We start from the raw sequence: 24340 nt of genomic DNA, 5'->3' as shown, positions 1-24340 counted from the left end.
TATTGTTTAATTCTTTCCTTAGGTTATGATTTATCAAAGAAATCCTTTATTTTCAGCTTCAATGAGATAGACTTAATATAAAAACAATCACACATATTTAATGTATGCATTTTGAGGAGTTTGGACATATGTGATGCCATGGTAACACCACCACAATCCTTGAAGGCAATTTCTTCTGCAGGGTCTATCAGGACAGAGCAACACCTTGCACAGAGTGAGGTCTCAAAAGGACTCATGTGCTTCCAGAATTTATCGATCGGTCTCCCCGAGTGTAGAGTCTGTCAGATTCTTCTCCCTGGGTAGATCAGCAATCAGCCCATTGCTCTGTACACACCTCAATCAGTTTCCAAGTAGCAGACTCACCTGGAGCCAATCCTTTCTGGTTGTTACATGTAGGAGAATTCAATGGCTTATTTATTCCATGAAATTTTCTTTTTGATCCTCACAACTGTCTTATCATGTAGGTTCATAGATGATAATCTAAAACCTCAAAGGGTTAGAAACTGGCTCAAGGTAGCCAGACATTTAGCTATGTCACATAATGCTATATCTGAGTGTCAAGGGAGGTGGAATTCTGAGTAGTAAAGTTAAATTGTTGGCAACTTGCAAAAGAATGTCTTTATGCCACCCATTATGCTTCTTTCCCTGCCACCCCAGGATACGAAGAATATGTCAAGCTTCCCTTACTCTTGGTCATGGCTATAATATCCCGGCTTAGGACAGAGTGAGGCTGAGGCAGGGGTTCTAGGGGGTAATCATCCTTCTAGTTTCCTTTTTTCTTCTGGTTCCTAGGAGAACTAGACATACCCATCTTTCTTTGGTTCTGGCCTTACTCTTGTTAATTTTCTTGCTCAAGCGTTAAAGTGTAGCAGGGATGAATTATTGTCTGGTCATGAAGGTTCTCTACTCTATGGTTTGGGGGGCTTGTGAGCATTCTGAGTTGCTGCAAAGGGGGAGGTGCTTCCCAGTGTCATTTTGATGGGGGTCAGCAATGTCTCCGAATGTGCCATGGCATGCATGTGACCAGCAGGCAGCTCTCCATGGAAGGCTTACACCTTGCGCCAGTGGGATATTTGATCAGGTAACAATGCTGCTCTCCATTGGAAATAAGCAGTGGTCCCTGGGGTGGAATAAAATATTTATCAGGCATTAGTTTAGCTTCTGTGCCTCTCCTTGGTTTTGGTGATCAGTGGAGGTATGCAGTTTTCTCTGTAGGTTCTGCCCTGTTCCTGGTTGTCACCTCTGGGTCCCATCCCCTTGTTTCTCCCCCACAACTTGGGTATTTTTCAGGCCTTGCCTAGCTTTGCAGTCCCTCCTTCCTAAAGCCTAGTTGAACCTCCTCTAGTGTCCTGAGATTGGGAAGGTAGGGAATCTGTTTTTCCTCTACACTCTTTCCTAGTGATATGGCAAAATTCTGTTTTCTAATTCATTCAGGCCTCCTATTTTTGTATTAAGGGCATAATTTGGATGTTTTTAACCTAAAAATTGACTCTTCTATTTTGCAATTATAACCCAACCTCATCTTGAGGCAGTCTTTCATTAATTGGGGGTAAAGTTATTGTAAATAACTGTTTTTTACAAAAAAAGCCAAAATATTAATATTTTAGGATATTGTCTCTCTGCAAAGGTAAAAGTTGAAGAGATATCAAAGCCACATGTCGACAGATCTGTCCATTTCTGAGTACTTTCTTTTGAGGTCCTGTTAGACACTGATGAACTAATCTCTGATAGTAAATTAATGCCTCCAAATATTATTATGTCTCACAATATGTATTTTTGAGGTGAAATAATAAATATTAACAGGGTCCTACAAAGCCACAAAAGATTATTACTGAGGCCTAATATAATGGTGGAATGGACAGGCCTGGTTGGATGAAAGGATCTTTCTGTATTCTTCACATCACAGTAGGTATGAGTACTCTGACAGTAATCCTAATCACTTTGGGATGTAAGACCAACTGAAGATAAATTTAGAAAACAAACAAAAAACCAACCCAGAGCTGTATAGTTAAAGGTGTGATCTTCACCACCACCCACCAGAGGGCATCATCTTTACATGAGCCTGGAAAGGCAAATGCTCTCCATTCAGTATTTAAGTATAGATTTATAAGAAATGAAGTGATGAAGAGCAGGGCAGAATAATACATAAGCAAGTGTCTGTCAAGGCACCCAGTAAACATAATGAAGATCTGTTTGTTTCTTGTTAACCTTAGATATGTAGACATGAATCAGCATAGAATTCAATCAGTAGATATAGGTTATATGTAGATAGATACATGGAAACATAGGTACATAGATGCATAAGTTATATAGATATATACATGTATGGATAGATATCCATACATATATATATCCATGTATATATATATATATATATATATATATATATATGCATATATGTATGTGTATGTGTGTGTGTCTGTGTATGTGTATTGTGTATGTGTGTGTATATCTCAAAACAAAACAGTGTCACAATGCCCTTTGAGTTGAAATGGCTTTTTAGAAACTTTATAAAAATAGTCAAAATGCTCTTGTTTAGCTCATCACATATTAGGCATGCAACAAATAATTAGCAAATGAGTAAATAAAGTATGTAGTAGAGGTGTAGCATAGATGAAATGTTGGTTTAATTCTGATCTGGGTTTTGATGGATAAGTAGGAGTTTGTTAGATGAATTCAGGCAGGAATTCTGAGGTCTTGTATGTTCTTGTGCTCAGACTCCAAAGCTCAGCAAACACAAGCTTAGCAGTGCAGTTATGGGATTTCATAGACCAGTGATAACAGAAAAAACTACCAACCTCCTGCCCCCTAGAGTGGGTGGCTAAGGAAGAGTCATACAAAATTGTTTTTTGGAAAGTTTAATAATTTACTTCTCTTTAAAAAAGTTTTTTGATGTTTATTTATTTTTGAGAGAGAGAGAGAGACAGAGCATGAGCAGGGGAGGGGCCGAGAGATGAAGAGACACAGAGTCTGAAGCAGGCTCCAGGCTCTGAGCTGGCAGCACAGAGCCCAATGCAGGGCTTGAACTCACAAGCTGTGAGATCATGACCTGAGCCAAAGTCAGACACTTGACAGCTGAGCTACCCAATAATTACTTTTCACTTTGAAGGCAGAGTATTATTAATGGGCTCTTACTAATTGAAGGGGAATGTTTTGCCAAAACAACAAAAATACTTACAATTATTTATATTGTAACTAGCATTCAATATATTATAGTATACATTTAATATACTAATTATTAAATTTTTAGATGACAAAATTATTTATAAATATAATAATATTATTTAAAATTGCTATCATTGTTCATTATCTTTCAATGAAATCATTTGGTAGTTGGTAAATAAAAATTCCCTAAACATATACCATTTCCAAATTTTTTAGTTAAAACTCCTTAGACATTTCATATTATGAAATAAGAATTAAATTTATTAAATTAAATAAAAATTTAAATTTACCCACTCAGCCAAAATAAGTAAAATTACCATCACCAACTTATTGAGGCTTCTCTGTCCGAAACTCAGAATTTTAATACATATTTTAGGTCAAAGAATATAGGACCAATAGGAACTAAGGCCAACCCTAGAACTGTAGGACAGAGTCCTTTGTGTGATCACATCCATGAGGTTTATTTTTTTTTTTATTTTTTTTATTTTTTTTTATTTTTTAAAAAAATTTTTTTTTTCAACGTTTATTTATTTTTGGGACAGAGAGAGACAGAGCATGAACGGGGGAGGGGCAGAGAGAGAGGGAGACACAGAATCGGAAACAGGCTCCAGGCTCTGAGCCATCAGCCCAGAGCCTGACGCGGGGCTCGAACTCACGGACCGCGAGATCGTGACCTGGTGAAGTCAGACGCTTAACCGACTGCGCCACCCAGGCGCCCCGAGGTTTATTTTTTTTAAACCTGTAGTGAGGATTTAACTAATCACCAGTCACAAAAGATTGTACTTCTTATAACTCAGTATCTTTCCTTAAAATCAATTGTTAAATGGATTATTTAGTGGAAAGTGTTAATTGTTAAATGGGTTATTTCCAGTATTTATTCTCTTTCTGTATTACGGTAATATAATGTCACCAAGACCTAATAAATACTAATAGAATTTTAAACCCTTTACACAGGATGAAATTGCACCTCCCTTGACTTTAAAATTTTATGTATTGCATTGACCACCATTCTGAAGTCTTTGATTGGAATCTATTATATCAGCAAAGATGATAACAATTAGGGATAAGGCATAAATTCTACATCTGTATCTTTTCCTTAGGTAGCTAACCAGAATCAATAACAAACATGAAGTTCTGAATCAGAAGGCACAGTTATGCCTAGGAGAAGTTATTATTTGTCAATAATATATCGAAGGATTTCATAATTTAACACTTGGACAATGATTCTATGTTATTTGCTCTGTCTCTCCCTTACTCTCTTTCAGTGTCCCAGTTCCTCAATCAGACAATTTTTAGGTTTTTATATTTGTGCAGGACTTAAAGCTTCCCATATTGCCTTCACATCCATTTCTCAGCTGAACTGAAAAAACATTATCAAACATCTACTAGTGCCAGGCACTATAGGCACAAAGTTGAGTTGGATGTAGAGTACCACTTCCTCTGTGCCATTTCCTTTCAGCCAAGTTAATCTAAATCCTTATTATTGTGATTTATTTTTCCACTGTTAAAATAGGATGCCAGTTTGAGAGAACAGATTGCCACTATTTCAATTCATTGCTATCCAATTTTATATTTGTTTAATAACCTTTCTAAGTCCCTTTCCAAATGATCCCATCCTCTGCAACCTTGTGACTTTTGCATTGCTAAACTTAGCTTCCAAGAGTTTTGGAAACTATTTGATATTATTTTGACAAGCAACATCTCCTAGACATTCTGTCCACTTAAAACAACAGCCTACAAGAGCCTTGACTTCACTTTCTCTGAAAAGCTGTAAGGCACTTGGTTATCTGATTAAACAATTCTTCCATTTCTCTGGTTCTCTTTTCATAGGAAATGAATATTAAGATGGAAGACCATCACCTCTATAAACCCTAATAATTTAGCCAAAAGCTACTGAGAGGAGCCATTCAGGGTCATACCCTAGAGAGGGTTAAAAGACTTGAAAATTCTAGGATTGTTGGGAAACACGTTATATCTAAAAAACCCTGTTGTCCCATAAAAGAACTTGGGAAGTTGGGAGGAATATTAATAATGAGCTACCAATTTTATGTCATTTACACTTGAAAAGGTGTTATGCTTTCTTTAATATATGTAAAGACCAGATACTATTTTTTAAAGTGATTTTGATTTTAAAGTGAAGAAAGTAATTATGTCTTGATGTTTTATGTGTTCCAAGAGGAGTTGGTAGCCTACAATATTTCTTCAATCAATTATCAATGACCTCATTTGTTAGCATAACACACACACACACACACACACACACACACACACACCTTAAGAGAGTTCAGGGTGAAGCTCTACATAGCTTGCTAATCTCAAGTTATGCCTTAGCTTATCACCTCCTTCGGAAAAGAGCTATCACAACCTAGGCCAAAAAAAAAAAAATCTTTTAGGTTTCTTCTTAAAATAATGGCAATATATAACACTGATATCTACCCACATTCCTTAATACAGTGTGCTTTCAGACTTGTCTTCAATAAAGCTGTATGAATACACTCTCTACTCCTGATCACTGTCCCACCTTCTTCCCCACAGCTTGAAGAGCTTGACTACTGGAGGCACTAACAACCAAATGGAGTGTTGTCATTTCAACAGTGGCAAAACTAAAAGCCACCATCACTGGCTAGAGGCTTTTGCATGGGACTTGGATCCCTGACCCTTTCAAGACCTTCCAGTTTCCAAAGGGAAAGGGAATTAGATATCTCCCAAACTTGTGTGATAATAAGAATCACCTGGGGTACTTGTACATTATCGGTCCTTCCTCTGATGATTCTGATTTAGAAGGGCTGGGTGGGACTCAGGAGTCCATATATTTTACAAGTGCCCCAAGATGATTATTATTATCAGGCAAATATAGGAAATACTGGTATTTGAATTAGATAGACTTGAGTTCACATATCAGCTGTGATATTTAGTAGCCTTGTGTTGGGTCAGATCCAGAATGCAATGATTTCCCAAAGTTCTGGGTGTCTCCTTTACCACAGTGCATCTTTACCCTGGAAATGGCAGCACATCTCTTTAGCAAAGATTAGGAAAAAGATTCACAATAAGTTCTTGCAAAAATATTGCACAGTTCTTCCTAAATAGTAAAATGCTTTCTTTTTATTTAAGAGCTTCTGTGTCTGACTCAGGACTGAAAATTGAATGAAGGACCTGATTAGACTCCTATTTATATTAATTCATTCACTTCACAAATATTTACTGAGCACTTTCATGTGACAGAAACTGCTCTAAAGGTTTGGGATATATCATTGAATAAAACAGCCAAAAATCCCTGCCACCATGGAGCTTATATAGTGGCCTACCCACACATTTTTCCAAGGGATCCCATGATCAATAGCCACCACAAGGAATTTGTGGGTTGGATCATTCTGATACCCACACTGCCATAGCTGCTATTATGATATTCACATATACTTTGTCATTGGTGGTGAGCACAACCTCCCTTTTATTTTATTTTATTTTATTTTATTTTATTTTATTATTATTTTTTAATATATGAAATTTATTGTCAAATTGGTTTCCATACAACACCCAGTGCTCATCCCAAAAGATGCCCTCTTCAATGCCCATCACCTACCCTACCCTCCCTCCCACCCCCCATCAACCCTCAGTTTGTTCTCAGTTTTTAAGAGTCTCTTATGCTTTGGCTCACTCCCACTCTAACCTCTTTTTTTTTTTTTTTCCTTCCCCTCCCCCATGGGTTCCTGTTGAGTTTCTCAGGATCCACATAAGAGTGAAAACATATGGTATCTATCTTTCTCTGTATGGCTTATTTCACTTAGCATCACACTCTCCAGTTCCATCCACGTTGCTACAAAGGGCCATATTTCATTCCTTCTCATTGCCACGTAGTACTCCATTGTGTATATAAACCACAATTTCTTTATCCATTCATCAGTTGATGGACATTTAGGCTCTTTCCATAATTTGGCTATTGTTGAGAGTGCTGCTATAAACATTGGGGTACAAGTGCCCCTATGCATCAGTACGCCTGTATCCCTTGGGTAAATTCCTAGCAGTGCTACTGCTGGGTCATAGGGTAGGTCTATTTTTAATTTTTTGAGGAACCTCCACACTGTTTTCCAGAGCGGCTGCACCAGTTTGCATTCCCACCAACAGTGCAAGAGGGTTCCTGTTTTTCCACATCCTCTCCAGCATCTATCAGTCTCCTGATTTGTTCATTTTGGCCACTCTGACTGGCGTGAGATGATATATGAGTGTGGTTTTGATTTGTATTTCCCTCATGAGGAGCGATGCACAACCTCCCATTTAAATCAACTAGAGCATCTTCTTTCAGCATTTGTGGCCATTCTTACTGTGCCACTACTGCTGGCACCCCACCATTGAGCACTGGTTGCCACAGGCACCATCATGCATCGTCTCTCATTGCCTTTCAGATTTTGAGTCATGCCTCCAAGATGAAAAGTTCTGGATGGAGTCAAGGACAGGTGTCATGCTCTTGCTGCCAGGGCAGGAAGATTGACCCAAATATGACAAGTGGTCAGAAACTGAGTGACCAACACAAAACAACACAAAACCCTACTAAATTCACTCTCTCTTGACCCCACTCAGCGTTCAGGACCCTCTTTGGGCTAATTTACAGGTATCCTAGGACATTGCAAAGAAAGATCCAAATGTGGTCAATCAGACCCAAAGCCTGGACTACCCCAAAATGAGTTGAACAAGTTGAACCCATTTAAGGCAAATGAGTTGAACCCATTTAAGGCAATAAAAAATGAGTAACAAAATATAATTTCCATGTTAAAATATTCTAAACATTTATTTTACCACAAGTTGTTCTCTGTGAACAAACTCATGCTCCAACTTGCAATCAACATTTTAAACCTTGGTAAACTGGAAATATTCCAGAAAATTTGTCTGTCTCCTTTCTTTTCATTAATGATTGTTTTTTATTTCTAGGACTGTTTCTATGTAGATAAAAAAGGTTTCTGCTCTTTTCCTTGAACTGGTCATGATAGCACATAAATAGGCCTGGCCCAGTTTGCAGTTGAAAAATATTATACCATCTTGAAAAGAGTTAAAATGAAAGACAAATATAACTTCTTTCCCATATTGCCTCTTGCCTGCTTCTGTCTTTTCTGGAGTCACTGGTCTAGAAGAATGGGGGACTAATCTGGATTAGAAACTTTTGGGTCAAAATTAGTCAGAAAATTTCAAGTTGCTGCATATGCTATGATTTGATGAAAAATATTAAATGGCTTTGTTTCAATCTGCTGGTAAACAATTAGATATACAGGATGGCTTTTTCTAAGTAGCTCCTTTCCATCTAGATAGTGTCTACTTCTTTTATAACATCTGCAGGAAAGAAGTCTAATTAGACATGTAAGGATGCACATAAGAAGTAGTAGGAGGAATTATACAGAAAAATAAATCATCGTGAGGAAGTCTAAAAGGCTTGTTTTTAAGTCCGCTCAAATGCATTTTTCATGTGAAAAGTAGGTTCAACTTACTAGCATATTTGAAACAACATGGCCTCCTGAATCAAAATGGCAGAGTAAAATCTCAGTGTCTCACTTAACTATCTTTCAGTAAAAAGGAGGTAATAATCTCTATTTTCCAGGGGTAAGAATTAAATGAAAACAAAGTATAAATACCTAGTCTAACTTCTTGCTCATGGAAGGCATTCAACTAATGTTTATTCTATACCTTTAAACACCAATGAATTATAAAGTAACCAACAGTCAACCAGAGAAGAAACTGTCTGGGAAGAAGGAAAGGGAGTGGAAAACACACTTGTATATTAGGTTGAATTTGCCAGTTTATCTGAAAGATAAGTCATTAAACATTCACTGAGTAACTGTTAAATTTCTAGAAAGATATTAGATCCAAAAGACACATTAGAAATAAATGTGTTATGCTAAGTGAAATAAGTCATACAGAGAAAGAGAGATACCATATGTTTTCACTCTTATGTGGATCCTGAGAAACTTACCAGAAGACCATGGGGGAGGGGAAGAAAAAAAAAAAAAAAGAAAGGTTAGAGAGGGAGGGAGCCAAAACATAAGAGACTCTTAAAAACTGAGAACAAACTGAGGGTTGATGGGGGTGGGTGATGCGTATTGAGGAGGGTGTTGGGATGAGCACTGGGTGTTGTATGGAAACCAATTTGACAATAAATTTCATATTAAACAAAAAGAAAGAAATGAACAAGGGGCATCCGGGTGGCTCAGTCAGTTAAGCTCAGGTCATGATCTGACTTAGGCTCAGGTCATGATCTCATGGTTCATGAGTGTGAGCTCCGCGTCAGACTCTGTGCTGACAGCTCAGAGCCTGGAGCCTGTTTCAGATTCTGTGTCTCCCTCTCTCTGCCCCTCCCCTGCTCTTACTCTGTCTGTCTCTCTCAAAAATTAATAAACATTAAACATTTTTTAAAAAGAAAGAAAGAAATTAACAGGGGGTGCCTGGGTGGCTCTGTCGGTTAAACATCCAACTCTTGATTTCAGCTGAGTTCATGATCTCATAGTTTGTGAGATCAAGTGCCTTGTTGGGCTTTGTGCTGACAGCGTGGAGCCTGCTTGGGATTCTCTCTCTCTCCCTCTCTCTCTGCCCCCCCACTCTCTCTCTCTTTCTCACAAAATAAACATTAAAAAGAAAGAAAGAAAGAAAGAAAGAAAGAAAGAAAGAAAGAAAGAAAGAAAAAGAAAGAAAGATTCTTGCTTCCCTGAAGCATAAGGGCAAGTTAAGGAGACAGCTAAAACTCAGGATCAGTAACTGGACAACTGGTAACGAAATTGTATGGACTAAAAACCTAAGTACAGGAAAAGTCTGGTATATTTAGGAGATCCAGAAGATTAGGTAACAAAGTGTTATCTTCAGATTGAGTGCCCAGAGATAAAAGAGCACTTCCTGATAGAATCTGGAACCCCTTAGAGGGGGTGTCACTGTGTGTTCATATGGGGTGGAGTTCTGTTGACTGGGGACTAGTTCTGTATCCTTACTAATCACAGTGGCAGGGAAAGCATGGCAACATGAGCAATGCTGGTAAGTCTCTAAAAGGGATGTCTCTGAGACTTTTAGCCCCCCCTACATAAGGCAAACCTCTCACCTTTCCAGTCTCAACAGATCTGAGTCATTCAGGGATACCACCTATGGCTCTTATGTTATTCATGCCCTTTGTTTTCCTTTTCTCTTCTTCTCCTCCCCAACTCCCATCCCCACTGTATGCCAACTGATCTTTGAGGATAGGACAGAGCCCCCTTCATAAGACAAGTGAGACAACTAAGAAGGAGGAAGAAAAATGCAGATTGGGCCATCATGTGTCATGTCTCCTCCAGGGAGAAGGCTAGCATGAAGTTTGGGGTTATCCAATTATTCCTTTTGTTCCCAAAATAGTATTATTATTGTATGGAGTGAATGTTGAAGGCCTTCCCAAATTATTAGGAAGCTACAAAGCAAAACAAGTAAGAAGGGGAATATATGGAAAGACTTGTTTCTATACCCCATTAAGACAGTCTTGTTAATGGCAAATCCTGTCATAGTCAAGCCCCTTGTCACCAACAGTGACTGTAGCTATGGGACACAATCATTTGGGAAATTTCTGCCAAACTCCACTTTCCTGCATTCAGATTGTCTCAATAATCTTATTAAGAAATCCATGCCATTGAGGAGGGCACCTGTTAGGATGAGCACTGGGTGTTGTATGGAAACCAATTTGACAATAAATTTCATATAAAAAAAAACTATGAATTTGGATCCTAATTAAAAAAAAAAAGAAAGAAATCCATGCCAGTCTTTATCAGTGATGAACAAACAATTGAACAAAAACTCAAAAGATTAAAGATTTCTTGGAAGAACAATTCATTTAACTTTTATAGAACTTAGACATTATCCAAGCACTTTTACTGGCTAGGGGAAGAAAGATGAAAAGACAAAGTTCCTCCTCTCATAGGGCTTAGTCTACTGAGAAAGACAGATACATAAATGAAATAAATGCTGTTTCAATAAATGAAAACAGCAACTGGTTAATTATAATAATGGGAGATGTAAGTAATGGTGCAGGGGAGGTAGTGATTGATTTTACCATTTGCTTGGTTCACCAAGGTTATATGTTAACCAGTTCTTGACGGATGACTAGCAATTTGCAAAGCACACAGGTTGAGAGGACATTTCAGGTGCTGTGAATATGGTAACAAAGACATGAAGGTTGGAAGTGAGAGGACATAGCATGTGCAGGAAAGCACAATATTTTGGTTGGCAAATAGAAGGCAGCATGGTATGGTGTAGTGGGAGATGATGCCGGCAGAGAACACCAAATCCAGATATGGTGAAGCCTTATATTCTCTAGGATACTGAGGAGTATTTCAAGGGCTTTAACAATAACAACATTGGAAGATTATGGTGCCGGTGTGTGGAAAGTGCTTGGAAAGGAAACTTAGGGAGATCACATAAGAAACTGATGCCATAAAGTCAAGGTGAGAGATGATGGGAGCCTGAAATAAGACAGTGTCTGTAGAGTTGGAGAGGAAAGGATGGATTTTAGAAATCTGTAGGAAGAGAGACCACATAGCATGGTCCTCCATTGCCTATGGGAGTGTTTGAGAGGGAGAGAAACAGAGCAAAGGAGGAATCAAAGATGATTTTCAAGGGGCGCCTGGGTGGCTCAGTTAGTTAAGTGTGTAACTCTTGATGTTGACTCAGGTCATGATCTCACAGTTTGTGAGTTCAGGCCCCACACCCAGCTCCACGCTGACCATGCAAAGCCTGCTTGGGATTCTCTCTCTCTCCCTACCCCTTCCCTGCTCACACTCTCTTCCCCCGCTTAAAATAAATAAATAAATAAAAATTTCAGAAAAAGATAATTTTCAGGCTTCTGGGGTGCCTGGGTCTGACTTCGGTTCAGGTCATGATCTCGCAGTCTGTAAGTTCAAGCCCTACATCAGGCTCTGTGCTGACAGTTCAGAGCCTGGAGCCTGCTTCAGATTCTATGTTTCCCTCTTTTTCTGCCCCTCCCCTGCTCATGCTCTGTCTCTCTCAAAGAAAAAAAAAAGATGATTTTCGGCTTTCTGATTTAGACATTTGGATGAGTGGTGGTTCCGTTAACAGAGATTAGGAATAAAGGAAAAACCAAAATGATCAGATCAGTTTTGAAAACGTTGAGATTGAAGTTCTGCTGGATGTCCATGGAGCGATGTCCCATAGCTCATTGGATATTTAGAACTAGAGCCAAGGAAAGAAGTCTGGTCTGAAAACATAAATTTTGGATTATCTATGTGGAATAGATGAAGTGGATCAGGAAATGATTCTAAAAAGAAAAGCAGAGGTCTCTCTAGCAAAAGGCAAGAACTGACATCAATTCTGTTACAATAGTGTTTGATTGTCTGGGTTCCTATTTCTATTTCTATTACACAAAGACAATAACCCCAAGTGTTGTCAGGAAAAGTGATGGAGGGGATTGTTTAGTTTTCTTATATTATCATAACTGCACTCCAGCAATTGTGAATGGCACTGACAATTCTCACCAGACATCTAATAGACCAAGAGATAGGATTAATATAATATCTATGTTGTTCATTTTATAAGTCTTTTATTATAAATTTTGGGTACACAATGGGGAAATGCTGAGCATTGATAAAACAACTGGATTATTCACTAGTTGAATATTGGGAGTTAAAGAGCGTAGAGAATGAGTTAGAGCAAACTTAGAGGGGTCACCTAGTCCACCTATGGTCGCTCTGCTTGGCTTTGTGATAGTCAACATTCATCTCCTCAGATTAACTTAGGCAGCACAATGATCAAGCCCTAGAGGAGTAATAAATACTTTGCATGACCAAATAAGTATTCAAAAAAGCTTTTATTGGGCCCAAATCAACAAGTTGAAATTCAACTGGAATAAATGTAAATTCCTACCCTTGGTTTCCAAAAAATGACTGCATAAATAAAGGATGATGGAGTTAATAGTGTAATGTGAGAGCACCCAAAGCGAATCTCATGTTTGGCCACACTAATAGAACATACAGTATGGGCAAAGTTGTCTCATGTTCTTCCCTGGGAAGCATGCAGAGTACTTGGGTTGTAGGTGCCACTCTAGCCACAGAGCGAGGACCCAGATAGAAAGGAGGCCATGTGATGAACGGCTGAAGAATTGCTTAGTGACAGACTAGCCAGAAGGGTCAGAGGTGAACAGAAGGTTGTGATGTTTTTATGAATATGGAAGCACTGTCCCCTTTAAGAGGATTTAGATGAATTCTGTTGAGCTTCAGGGGGCAGAATTTCTGCAAATGGAAAGAAGATAAAAGAAGGTGGTTTACAGTAGGAAAATCTTCCTAAGCATTTCATCTCTTCATAAATGGAATGGGTAGCTCCATGAAGCTGTGAGCTCCCCACAGCTGGGAGTATTTAAACAGAGTGATATTTCAGAGAAGAGTCCTGGAGAGAGGGGAAAATCAAGTTAGATGACCCTAAAGGTCATCAAATTCTGAGATTTGACCATGTGACATGATCCATTCTCTTGCTTTGTTGTCTCATCCTGAATGCAACCCTGGTTCATGAGGTGTGGTTTTTTTTTCTCCCCATATAGAGATAATCAGTTCTACAAACCTTATAATTCTGCTAGAGGATGAAATCTTTGCCGATTTTTTCAACACATTTCTTTCTCTCCCGGTGAGTATTCCCAGAATTAAATTCAAATGTTTCAGCAACAGCTGAATAGTGAATCTCACTGAGCTGAGTGCATTTTCAAAAGAATAAACTTCTTACTAACTCAAAACCTATTTTAACTTGAGCAAATAAATATAAACAGAATCTCCTTTAAAATATCTAAGAGCTTCCCATTGTTGATAAATCCCAACTCCTCAGCTTCCTTAATTGCCTTTGCCTGTCTACATTTATTTCCCATAACATCCTCTGGTACCCAGTGCTGCATTGATAGCAACTGTATCCTCATAGAGTACACCTGGCATTTTCTCACCTCTGCACCCCTTCTTGGCTGTGTTGGTAGCTTTTATAGTTCCACCTACGAAAGTCTTAACCATTTTTCAAATCTCTGCTTAAATCCTGTTCTTAAGAAATTCCTATCTTCTCCTAATTAGAACTTATTTCTCCCTGCCTCTGTGCCCCTTGGCACTTTGCAACCCTCTTGTGTTGTACGTGTGTCTCCTACTGAACTGTGAGATTGTGGATTCCTGCAGGACAAGGACCATGGATTATTTATTCTGCTCTGCTCCCCTCATCAGGTGTTTGGCCAGAGCAATTGTTGAGCTGTTGACTGAAACCAAACATATATTTTCTCAACCTTTGCAACTAAAATAAATCTCGAATGTCAAAATACTCTTAGAGCCAAACCTAGACTAATCCCACATCTTTTTTCATTTAAGTTTTTGGTTATATTTTAAGGTTCGTGCCTTATAAATTGTGGCTCAGTGTATCCTTTTCCATAGAATACCACCTATTAAAGTGTGAAATTCATACAACTGGGAAAAAGCCACTGTGTACTACCCTACAAAAGTTATTGGGTAGTTAGTTACTTTGTGCCAGTCAGTGGGCTTAGTACTGGGGATGCAAATATTAACGATACTATCACTGTTCTCAAGAAATTCCTAATGTGCGAGAGCAATATTTAAAGTGAGTGCAAAAAGGGTTGTGGGTGACATGATAGGAATGTCTAGAAGGCACTGGAGTACAAGTGCATCAGAAGGAGAGACCACTTCTACCTGGTAGGTCAGGAAAGACTTCAATGAATACGTGACACAAGCCAAGTCTTTAAAGAAGACAATGTAGCTGACAATTGGCTGGGGAAGAAAATGGGGAGGGAAATGTGGATAAAGAGGTAGGAGGAAAAGAGGTATGAGGAAAAGAGGAGATGTGGATAAAGAGGTAGGAGGTAGGAGGGTCAACTATTAAGATGCAAAGGACTTATAGACAGAACAGAGTAAGTAAAGGCACCAAGGAAAATAATCCCACGGTACTTGGGGAGAAACACTAAGCAACTAAGGCTGAAGAAAAAGTTGTGAGAGGCAGACACAGCAAGAGATAAAACTGCAGGACAGGCTAAGCCAGGCCTCTCAGAGCAGGCGGGCCATGCTTAGGAGTTTAGACATCATCCTGAAGGTCATGGAGAGCCATTGAAGGGCTTCAAGTAAAGGAGTAACATTATCAGACTTTCATCTGTGCAAATTATTTCTGTAGAAGTCTGACCACAGGTTTGGCCATTAGGGGACCATAATGGAGGCGAGGAGAGCAGTTAGGAGACTGTTTCAGTGGTGGGGGTTTAAAGGCAAGAAGATAAAGAGAATGGAACAAATTAGAGAGATTTTTAATAAAGAAAAATATAGGACTCTGTCACTGTTTGAATGTCAGGGAGAGGTGGTAACAAGAAGGGAGGAGTCGGATGCCTGGTGGAAGGTGGTGCCACTGTCTTAATGAAAGTTTGCAGAAGTAATCTTGGGGCACTGTAGTTAGTCAATTTATCAACACAACTTAAGCAGTCTATAATAATGTTCTAGAAATGGCGAGAATGGTGTGGGAACTAGAATCCCAACCAAGAATGTAAGAAAGTCTTGGCCATTTAGGTAGCTGTGGTTTATTTAGAGAGACAGTATTAGTTTATGTTGAATACTGCTGTCAACTTACAAATTTTGACCATTAATTTCTATAAACATCCTGTGAGATAGACACCAGAAGTTCAATGAATTGCCCAAGAACACATGGAAAATCTGGGGAAGTCTTGGAGCTCTCTAAAACTGGTATGTTTTCCACATTGGCCTCATGCCCTCTGTGGTGCAAAGATCACATGGTGAAACTGCTTCCATGCACTACTCCTACAGAATCTCATGACTCCTTAGTCCCCCCATACATCTCATAAAGGCAACTTCGCATGCCAGACAGGGCATGTCATGTCAAACCCTGAGTGCAGACCAGTGAGGAGTCACTAAGGACTGAGCCTCCTTCACAGGCTGATATTTGTAAAGTACAATCAGTACCACTGCCTTCTTTATATATCTCATATCCAAGGACAAAGGGGACAGAAGGAGAGAGCCTCAGACTGACAAAATTTGGGGCTGACAGTCTTGGAGAGATGGAAGCTGACATCATGTTCTAAGAGCTTAGCCAGGAGTTGAGACTTCAGCCCCTCTAGTTTTTCACAAATGATGTGCGGATACTTTGAGACATGTTGGTACCTATGTTGAGACTGCTAAGCTTAAATACCTACAAACATAGAAGCCGTTGCCCATCAGTCTCAAAGCTGGTTGCCAAGGTCACAGTCCCTTCTCCAAGAAAGTAACCTAGAATTATTTATAAATTTTGGACATTCTTAATACCACCACTAAGAAATTTGTACTTCTAACCCTAATATCCTTAGGCCCCTCTACTTTCTCCAGTTCAAGAGCTTAGGCAAATCCAAAGCTGTTTCTCTTTATAAAAAATGTTTCCAACCTTTGATCTAACTCTCTAAACCCATGCAGAAGTGAATAATGTAATACAAAAGTAAATACCTTTTAATATAATGCTTTGGCCTTTGTACACAGGCAAGATAACTTCCAGGGTGGGTCAGAGTTGACCCCAAAGATCAATGAATCTGCACTTTAGTCTATTTTGGGTGTTTTTCTGCAAGGCAGGTTGATTTAGTGGAATGAATTTATGAATTAATGTCTCTTAGAATAGGAAATCAATGGAACCCCCTTCCCCTGAGCTGCAGTTGGACTGGGACATATTTATGAAGAGAAGTTCTACCCCTCTGGCATTTCCTAGCTTTCTTTTGCAGGTCTTTGGTCAGACACCATTTTATGCTGTTGAAAATTCACAGTGGAGCTTGTGGCCAGAAATACCTTATGACATGGTAAGATTCTTGAATGGCAGAGGGTTTGGGTTAGGGGGAGAGGGAGCTAAATTTGAAGTGTGGCATGAGAGATGGAGAGGTAAAAGGGAAAGGAGGCCCAGAGGGTGACTCTGGAAGAAACTATAAAGCAGGTGAGTAGGACAAACAGCATCAAGCCAGCATAGACATTTCTCCTTTTTGTGTTTTTACCACTTGGACAGACAATTATTGGTGAATTCTCTCCTCTATCTTCTAGTCTATGGCCAGCAAATGATACCATTTTTCATGTCCACTGTGATTATTGGGTAGGAAATGCTTGGAACACCATTTAGAATTCTGGGGCCATACATAAGCAAGAAAGAGTCTGAGAATTGATTGGCAATGCCTGCCACAGGTGTGGGGTAGGAAGTGGCAATGCATGGTCCACTTATTTGCACTATAAGTTATTTGCATATAAGTTATAGATAAAGATAAGGTACCACTATGCAATTCCTAATGACTATCCTACCATTCTCCTTCAGAAACATGTCTTTCTCCCGATCTTTTTTTTCTCTTTATAACTGTCTTCCTTGTCCATTGTCTTTCTCTTCTCCTTTTCCTCCTTCTTGTTCTCCTTTCCTACTGTGTAGACCTTAGACTTATGCATGCTCTACCAGTGGCATGTGGGATCAGAAAGATCACTCTAAGCTACACTCACAACAGATTTTATTTTTCTCTGAGACCTAAAGAGCTGAGAAAGACACTCCACTCTGAGTTTTATATTTGATTTCCCTAGAAAAACCCTGAAATGTAAAATCCTTATTTTCTTGAAAAAGAAGAAATAACCACCAACACTACAGAAGTTATAAGAGGTTACTATGAAAAATTATATGCCAAAAAATTGGACAAACTAAAAGAGATGGATAAATTTGTAGAAGCATATAATTTCCAAAACTGAATCAGGAATAAATAGAAAATCTGAATAGAACAATTACTAGTAAAGAAATTGAATTGGCAATCAAAAAACTTTCAACAAACAAAAGTCCAGAACCAAATGGGTTCACAGGCGAATTCTACTAAGCATTTAAAGAAGAGTTAATACCTATTCTCCTGAAATTATTCTAAAAAATAGAAGAGGAAGGAAAGTTTCCAAATACCTTTGTTTCTACAAGACCAGCATTACCTTGATACCAAAACTAGACAAAAACACTACAAAAAGGGGGAATTACAGGTCAATATCTCTGAGGAACATAGGTACAAAAATTCTCAACAAAATATTAGCAAACTGAAATCAGCAATGCATTAAAAGGATCATTTACTGTGACAAATGGGATTTATTTTATGGATACAAGGATGATTCAGTGTTTGCAAATTGATCAACATGATACACCACATTAACAAAATGAAGGATAAAATCATATGATAATCTTAATAGATGCAGAAAAAGCATTTGACGAAATTCAATATCATTCATGATAAAAACCCTCAATAGAGTTGGTTTAAAAGGAACATACCTCAGGGACGCCTGAGTGGCTCAGTTGGTTAAGCAGCCGACTTCGGCTCAGGTCATGATCTCACGGTCTGTGAGTTTGAGCCCCGCGTCGGGCTCTGTGCTGACAGCTCAGAGCCTGGAGCCTGTTTCAGATTCTGTGTCTCCCTCTCTCTGACCCTCCCCTGTTCATGCTCTGTCTCTCTCTGTCTCAAAAATAAATAAAACGTTAAAAAAATTTTAATAATAAAAAAAGGAACATACCTCACCATAACAAAGGCCATATATGACAAAACCACAGCTAACATCATACCCAATAGTGAAATCTTGGGAGCTTTTCCTCTAAGATCAGGAACAAGACAAGAGTGTCCACTCTCACCACTTTTCTTTTTTTTTTTTCAATATATGAAATTTATTGTCAAATTGGTTTCCTTTTTTCTTTTCCTATAAAATGTTGTGTATATTTATTTTATTTTATTTTATTTTTTTTATATATATGAAATTTATTGACAAATTGGTTTCCATACAACACCCAGTGCTCATCCCAAAAGGTGCCCTCCTCAATACCCATCACCCACCCTCCCCTCCCTCCCACTCCCCATCAACCCTCAGTTTGTTCTCAGTTTTTAAGAGTCCCTTATGCTTTGGCTCTCTCCCACTCTAACCTCTTTTTTTTTTTTTTTTTCTTTTTTCCTTCCCCTCCCCCATGGGTTCCTGTTGAGTTTCTCAGGATCCACATAAGAGTGAAACCATATGGTATCTGTCTTTCTCTGTATGGCTTATTTCACTTAGCATTACACTCTCCAGTTCCATCCACGTTGCTACAAAAGGCCATATTTCATTTTTTCTCATTGCCACGTAGTATTCCATTGTGTATATAAACCACAATTTCTTTATCCATTCATCAGTTGATGGACATTTAGGCTCTTTCCATAATTTGGCTATTGTTGAGAGTGCTGCTATGAACATTGGGGTACAGGTGCCCCTATGCATCAGTGCTCCTCTATCCCTTGGATAAATTCCTAGCAGTGCTATTGCTGGGTCATAGGGTAGGTCTATTTTTAATTTTCTGAGGAACCTCCACACTGCTTTCCAGAGCGGCTGCACCAATTTGCATTCCCACCAACAGTGCAAGAGGGTTCCCGTTTCTCCACATCCTCTCCAGCATCTATAGTCTCCTGATTTGTTCATTTTGGCCACTCTGACTGGCGTGAGGTGATACCTGAGTGTGGTTTTGATTTGTATTTCCCTGATAAGGAGCGACGCTGAACATCTTTTCATGTGCCTGTTGGCCATCTGGATGTCTTCTTTAGAGAAGTGTCTATTCATGTTTTCTGCCCATTTCTTCACTGGGTTATTTGTTTTTCGGGTGTGGAGTTTGGTGAGCTCTTTATAGATTTTAGATACTAGCCCTTTGTCCGATATGTCATTTGCAAATATCTTTTCCCATTCCGTTGGTTGCCTTTTAGTTTTGTTGGTTGTTTCCTTTGCTGTGCAGAAGCTTTTTATCTTCATAAGGTCCCAGTAATTCACTTTTGCTTTTAATTCCCTTGCCTTTGGGGATGTGTCGAGTAAGAGATTGCTACGGCTAAGGTCAGAGAGGTCTTTTCCTGCTTTCTCCTCTAAGGTTTTGATGGTTTCCTGTCTCACATTTAGGTCCTTTATCCATTTTGAGTTTATTTTTGTGAATGGTGTGAGAAAGTGGTCTAGTTTCAACCTTCTGCATGTTGCTGTCCAGTTCTCCCAGCACCATTTGTTAAAGAGGCTGTCTTTTTTCCATTGGATGTTCTTTCCTGCTTTGTCAAAGATGAGTTGGCCATACGTTTGTGGGTCTAGTTCTGGGGTTTCTATTCTATTCCATTGGTCTATGTGTCTGTTTTTGTGCCAATACCATGCTGTCTTGATGATGACAGCTTTGTAGTAGAGGCTAAAGTCTGGGATTGTGATGCCTCCTGCTTTGGTCTTCTTCTTCACAATTCCTTTGGCTATTCGGGGCCTTTTGTGGTTCCATATGAATTTTAGGATTGCTTGTTCTAGTTTCGAGAAGAATGCTGGTGCAATTTTGATTGGGATTGCATTGAATGTGTAGATAGCTTTGGGTAGTATTGACATTTTGACAATATTTATTTCTCCAATCCATGAGCAGGGAATGTCTTTCCATTTCTTTAAATCTTCTTCAATTTCCTTCATAAGCTTTCTATAGTTTTCAGCATACAGATCCTTTACATCTTTGGTTAGATTTATTCCTAGGTATTTTATGCTTCTTGGTGCAATTGTGAATGGGATCAGTTTCTTTATTTGTCTTTCTGTTGCTTCATTGTTAGTGTATAAGAATGCACCTGATTTCTGTACATTGATTTTGTATCCTGCAACTTTGCTGAATTCATGTATCAGTTCTAGCAGACTTTTGGTGGAGTCTATCGGATTTTCCATGTATAATATCATGTCATCTGCAAAAAGCGAAAGCTTGACTTCATCTTTGCCAATTTTGATGCCTTTGATTTCCTTTTGTTGTCTGATTGCTGATGCTAGAACTTCCAGCACTATGTTAAACAACAGCGGTGAGAGTGGGCATCCCTGTCGTGTTCCTGATCTCAGGGAAAAAGCTCTCAGTTTTTCCCCGTTGAGGATGATGTTAGCTGTGGGATTTTCATAAATGGCTTTTATGATCTTTAAGTATGTTCCTTCTATCCCGACTTTTCAAGGGTTTTTATTAAGAAAGCATGCTGGATTTTGTCAAAGGCCTTTTCTGCATCGATTGACAGGATCATATGGTTCTTCTCTTTTTTTTTGTTAATGTGATGTATCACGTTGATTGATTTGCGAATGTTGAACCAGCCCTGCATCCCAGGAATGAATTCCACTTGATCATGGTGAATAATTCTTTTTATATGCTGTTGAATTCGATTTGCTAGTATCTTATTGAGAATTTTTGCATCCATATTCATGAGGGATATTGGCCTGTAGTTCTCTTTTTTTACTGGGTCTCTGTCTGGTTTAGGAATCAAAGTAATACTGGCTTCATAGAATGAGTCTGGAAGTTTTCCTTCCCTTTCTATTTCTTGGAATAGCTTGAGAAGGATAGGTATTATCTCTGCTTTAAACGTCTGGTAGAACTCCCCTGGGAAGCCATCTGGTCCTGGACTCTTATTTGTTGGGAGATTTTTGATAACCGATTCAATTTCTTCGCTGGTTATGGGTCTGTTCAAGCTTTCTATTTCCTCCTGATTGAGTTTTGGAAGCGTGTGGGTGTTCAGGAATTTGTCCATTTCTTCCAGGTTGTCCAATTTGTTGGCATATAATTTTTCATAGTATTCCCTGATAATTGTTTGTATCTCTGAGGGATTGGTTGTAATAATTCCATTTTCATTCATGATTTTATCTATTTGGGTCATCTCCCTTTTCTTTTTGAGAAGCCTGGCTAGAGGTTTGTCAATTTTGTTTATTTTTTCAAAAAACCAACTCTTGGTTTCGTTGATCTGTTCTGCAGTTTTTTTAGATTCTATATTGTTTATTTCTGCTCTGATCTTTATTATTTCTCTTCTTCTGCTGGGTTTAGGCTGCCTTTGCTGTTCTGCTTCTATTTCCTTTAGGTGTGCTGTTAGATTTTGTATTTGGGATTTTTCTTATTTCTTGAGATAGGCCTGGATTGCTATGTATTTTCCTCTCAGGACTGCCTTCGCTGCGTCCCAGAGCGTTTGGATTGTTGTATTTTCATTTTCGTTTGTTTCCATATATTTTTTAATTTCTTCTCTAATTGCCTGGTTGACCCACTCATTCGTTAGTAGGGTGTTCTTTAACCTCCATGCTTTTGGAGGTTTTCCAGACTTTTTCCTGTGGTTGATTTCAAGCTTCATAGCATTGTGGTCCGAAAGTTTGCATGGTATAATTTCAATTCTTGTAAACTTATAAAGGGCTGTTTTGTGACCCAGTATATGATCTATCTTGGAGAATGTTCCATGTGCACTCGAGAAGAAAGTATATTCTGTTGCTTTGGGATGCAGAGTTCTAAATATATCTGTCAAGTCCATGTGATCCAATGTCTCATTCAGGGCCCTTGTTTCTTTATTGACCGTGTGTCTAGATGATCTATCCATTTCTGTAAGTGGGGTGTTAAAGTCCCCTGAAATTACCACATTCTGATCAATAAGGTTGCTTATGTTTATGAGTAATTGTTTTATATATTTGGGGGCTCCGGTATTCGGCGCATAGACATTTATAATTGTTAGCTCTTCCTGATGGATAGACCCTGTAACTATTATATAATGTCCTTCTTCATCTCTTGTTACAGCCTTTAATTTAAAGTCTAGTTTGTCTGATATAAGTATGGCTACTCCAGCTTTCTTTTGGCTTCCAGTAGCATGATAAATAGTTCTCCATCCCCTCACTCTGAATCTAAAGGTGTCCTCAGGTCTAAAATGAGTCTCTTGTAGACAGCAAATAGATGGGTCTTGTTTTTTTATCCATTCTGATACCCTATGTCTTTTGGTTGGCGCATTTAATCCATTTACATTCAGTGTTATTATAGAAAGATACGGGTTTAGAGTCATTGTGATGTCTGTATGTTTTATGCTTGTAGTGATGTCTCTGGTACTTTGTCTCACAGGGTCCCCATTAGGATCTCTTGTAGGGCTGGTTTAGTGGTGACAAATTCCTTCAGTTTTTGTTTGTTTGGAAAGACCTTTATCTCTCCTTCTATTCTAAATGACAGACTTGCTGGATAAAGGATTCTCAGCTGCATATTTTTTCTGTGTAGCACACTGAAAATCTCGTGCCAATTCTTTCTGGCCTGCCAAGTTTCAAAAGAGAGATCAGTCACGAGTCTTATAGGTCTCCCTTTATATGTGAGGGCACGTTTACCCCTTGCTGCTTTCAGAATTTTCTCTTTATCCTTGTATTTTGCCAGTTTCACTATGATATGTCGTGCAGAAGATCGATTCAAGTTACGTCTGAAGGGAGTTCTCTGTGCCTCTTGGATTTCAATGCCTTTTTCCTTCCCCAGTTCAGGGAAGTTCTCAGCTATTATTTCTTCAAGTACCCGTTCGGCACCTTTCCCTCTCTCTTCCTCCTCTGGGGTACCAATTATGCATATATTATTTCTTTTTAGTGTATCACTTAGTTCTCTAATTTTCCCCTCATACTCCTGGATTTTTTTATCTCTCTTTTTCTCAGCTTCCTCTTTTTCCATAACTTTATCTTCTAGTTCACCTATTCTCTCCTCTGCCTCTTCCATCCGAGCTGTGGTGGTTTCCATTTTGTTTTGCATTTCATTTAAAGCATTTTTCAGCTCCTCGTGACTGTTCCTTAGTCCCTTGATCTCTGTAGCAAGAGATTCTCTGCTGTCCTGTATACTGTTTTCAAGCCCAGTGATTAATTTTATGACTATTATTCTAAATTCACTTTCTGTTATATTATTTAAGTCCTTTTTGATCAGCTCATTAGCTGTTGTTATTTCCTGGAGATTCTTCTGAGGGGAATTCTTCCGCTTGGTCATTTTGGATAGTCCCTGGTGTGGTGAGGGCCTGCAGGGCACTTCCCCTGTGCTGTGGTGTATAACTGGAGTTGGTGGGCGGGGCCGCAGTCAGTCCTGATGTCTGCCCCAAGCCCACCGCTGGAGCCACAGTCAGACTGGTGTGTGCCTTCTCTTCCCCTCTCCTAGGGGCGGGATTCACTGTGGGGTGGCGTGGCCCGTCTGGGCTACTTGCACACTGGCAGGCTTGTGGTGCTGGGGATCTGGCGTATTAGCTGGGGTGGGTAGGCAAGGTGCACGGCAGCAGGCGGGCAGGCTTAGCTCGCTTCTCCTTAGGTGATCCACTTCAGGAGGGGCCCCGTGGCAGCGGGAGGGAGTCAGATCCGCTGCCGGAGGTTTGGTTCCGCAGAAGCACAGAGTTGGGTGTTTGCGCGGAGCGAGCAATTTCCCTGGCGGGAAC

At 39.2% G+C, this 24340-nt stretch overlaps 1 protein-coding gene across 1 annotated transcript in view; it reads left to right on the top strand.

The window, feature by feature from the left end:
- The first annotated feature begins 10157 nt into the window (after positions 1 to 10157).
- Positions 10158 to 24340, top strand: part of RGSL1 (regulator of G protein signaling like 1) — a 123987-nt gene continuing 109804 nt past the window's right edge. Inside the window, exons 1-2 of the mRNA XM_032591848.1 lie at positions 10158 to 10170; positions 13706 to 13788. Coding sequence (XP_032447739.1) covers positions 10158 to 10170; positions 13706 to 13788 — 96 coding nt within the window. The remainder of the gene's footprint in view (positions 10171 to 13705; positions 13789 to 24340) is intronic.

Source organism: Lynx canadensis, chromosome F1 (assembly GCF_007474595.2).
Source record: "Lynx canadensis isolate LIC74 chromosome F1, mLynCan4.pri.v2, whole genome shotgun sequence".
In the NCBI taxonomy this organism is placed as follows: Eukaryota; Metazoa; Chordata; class Mammalia; order Carnivora; family Felidae; genus Lynx; species Lynx canadensis.
This window is presented reverse-complemented; position numbering and strand designations above follow the sequence as displayed.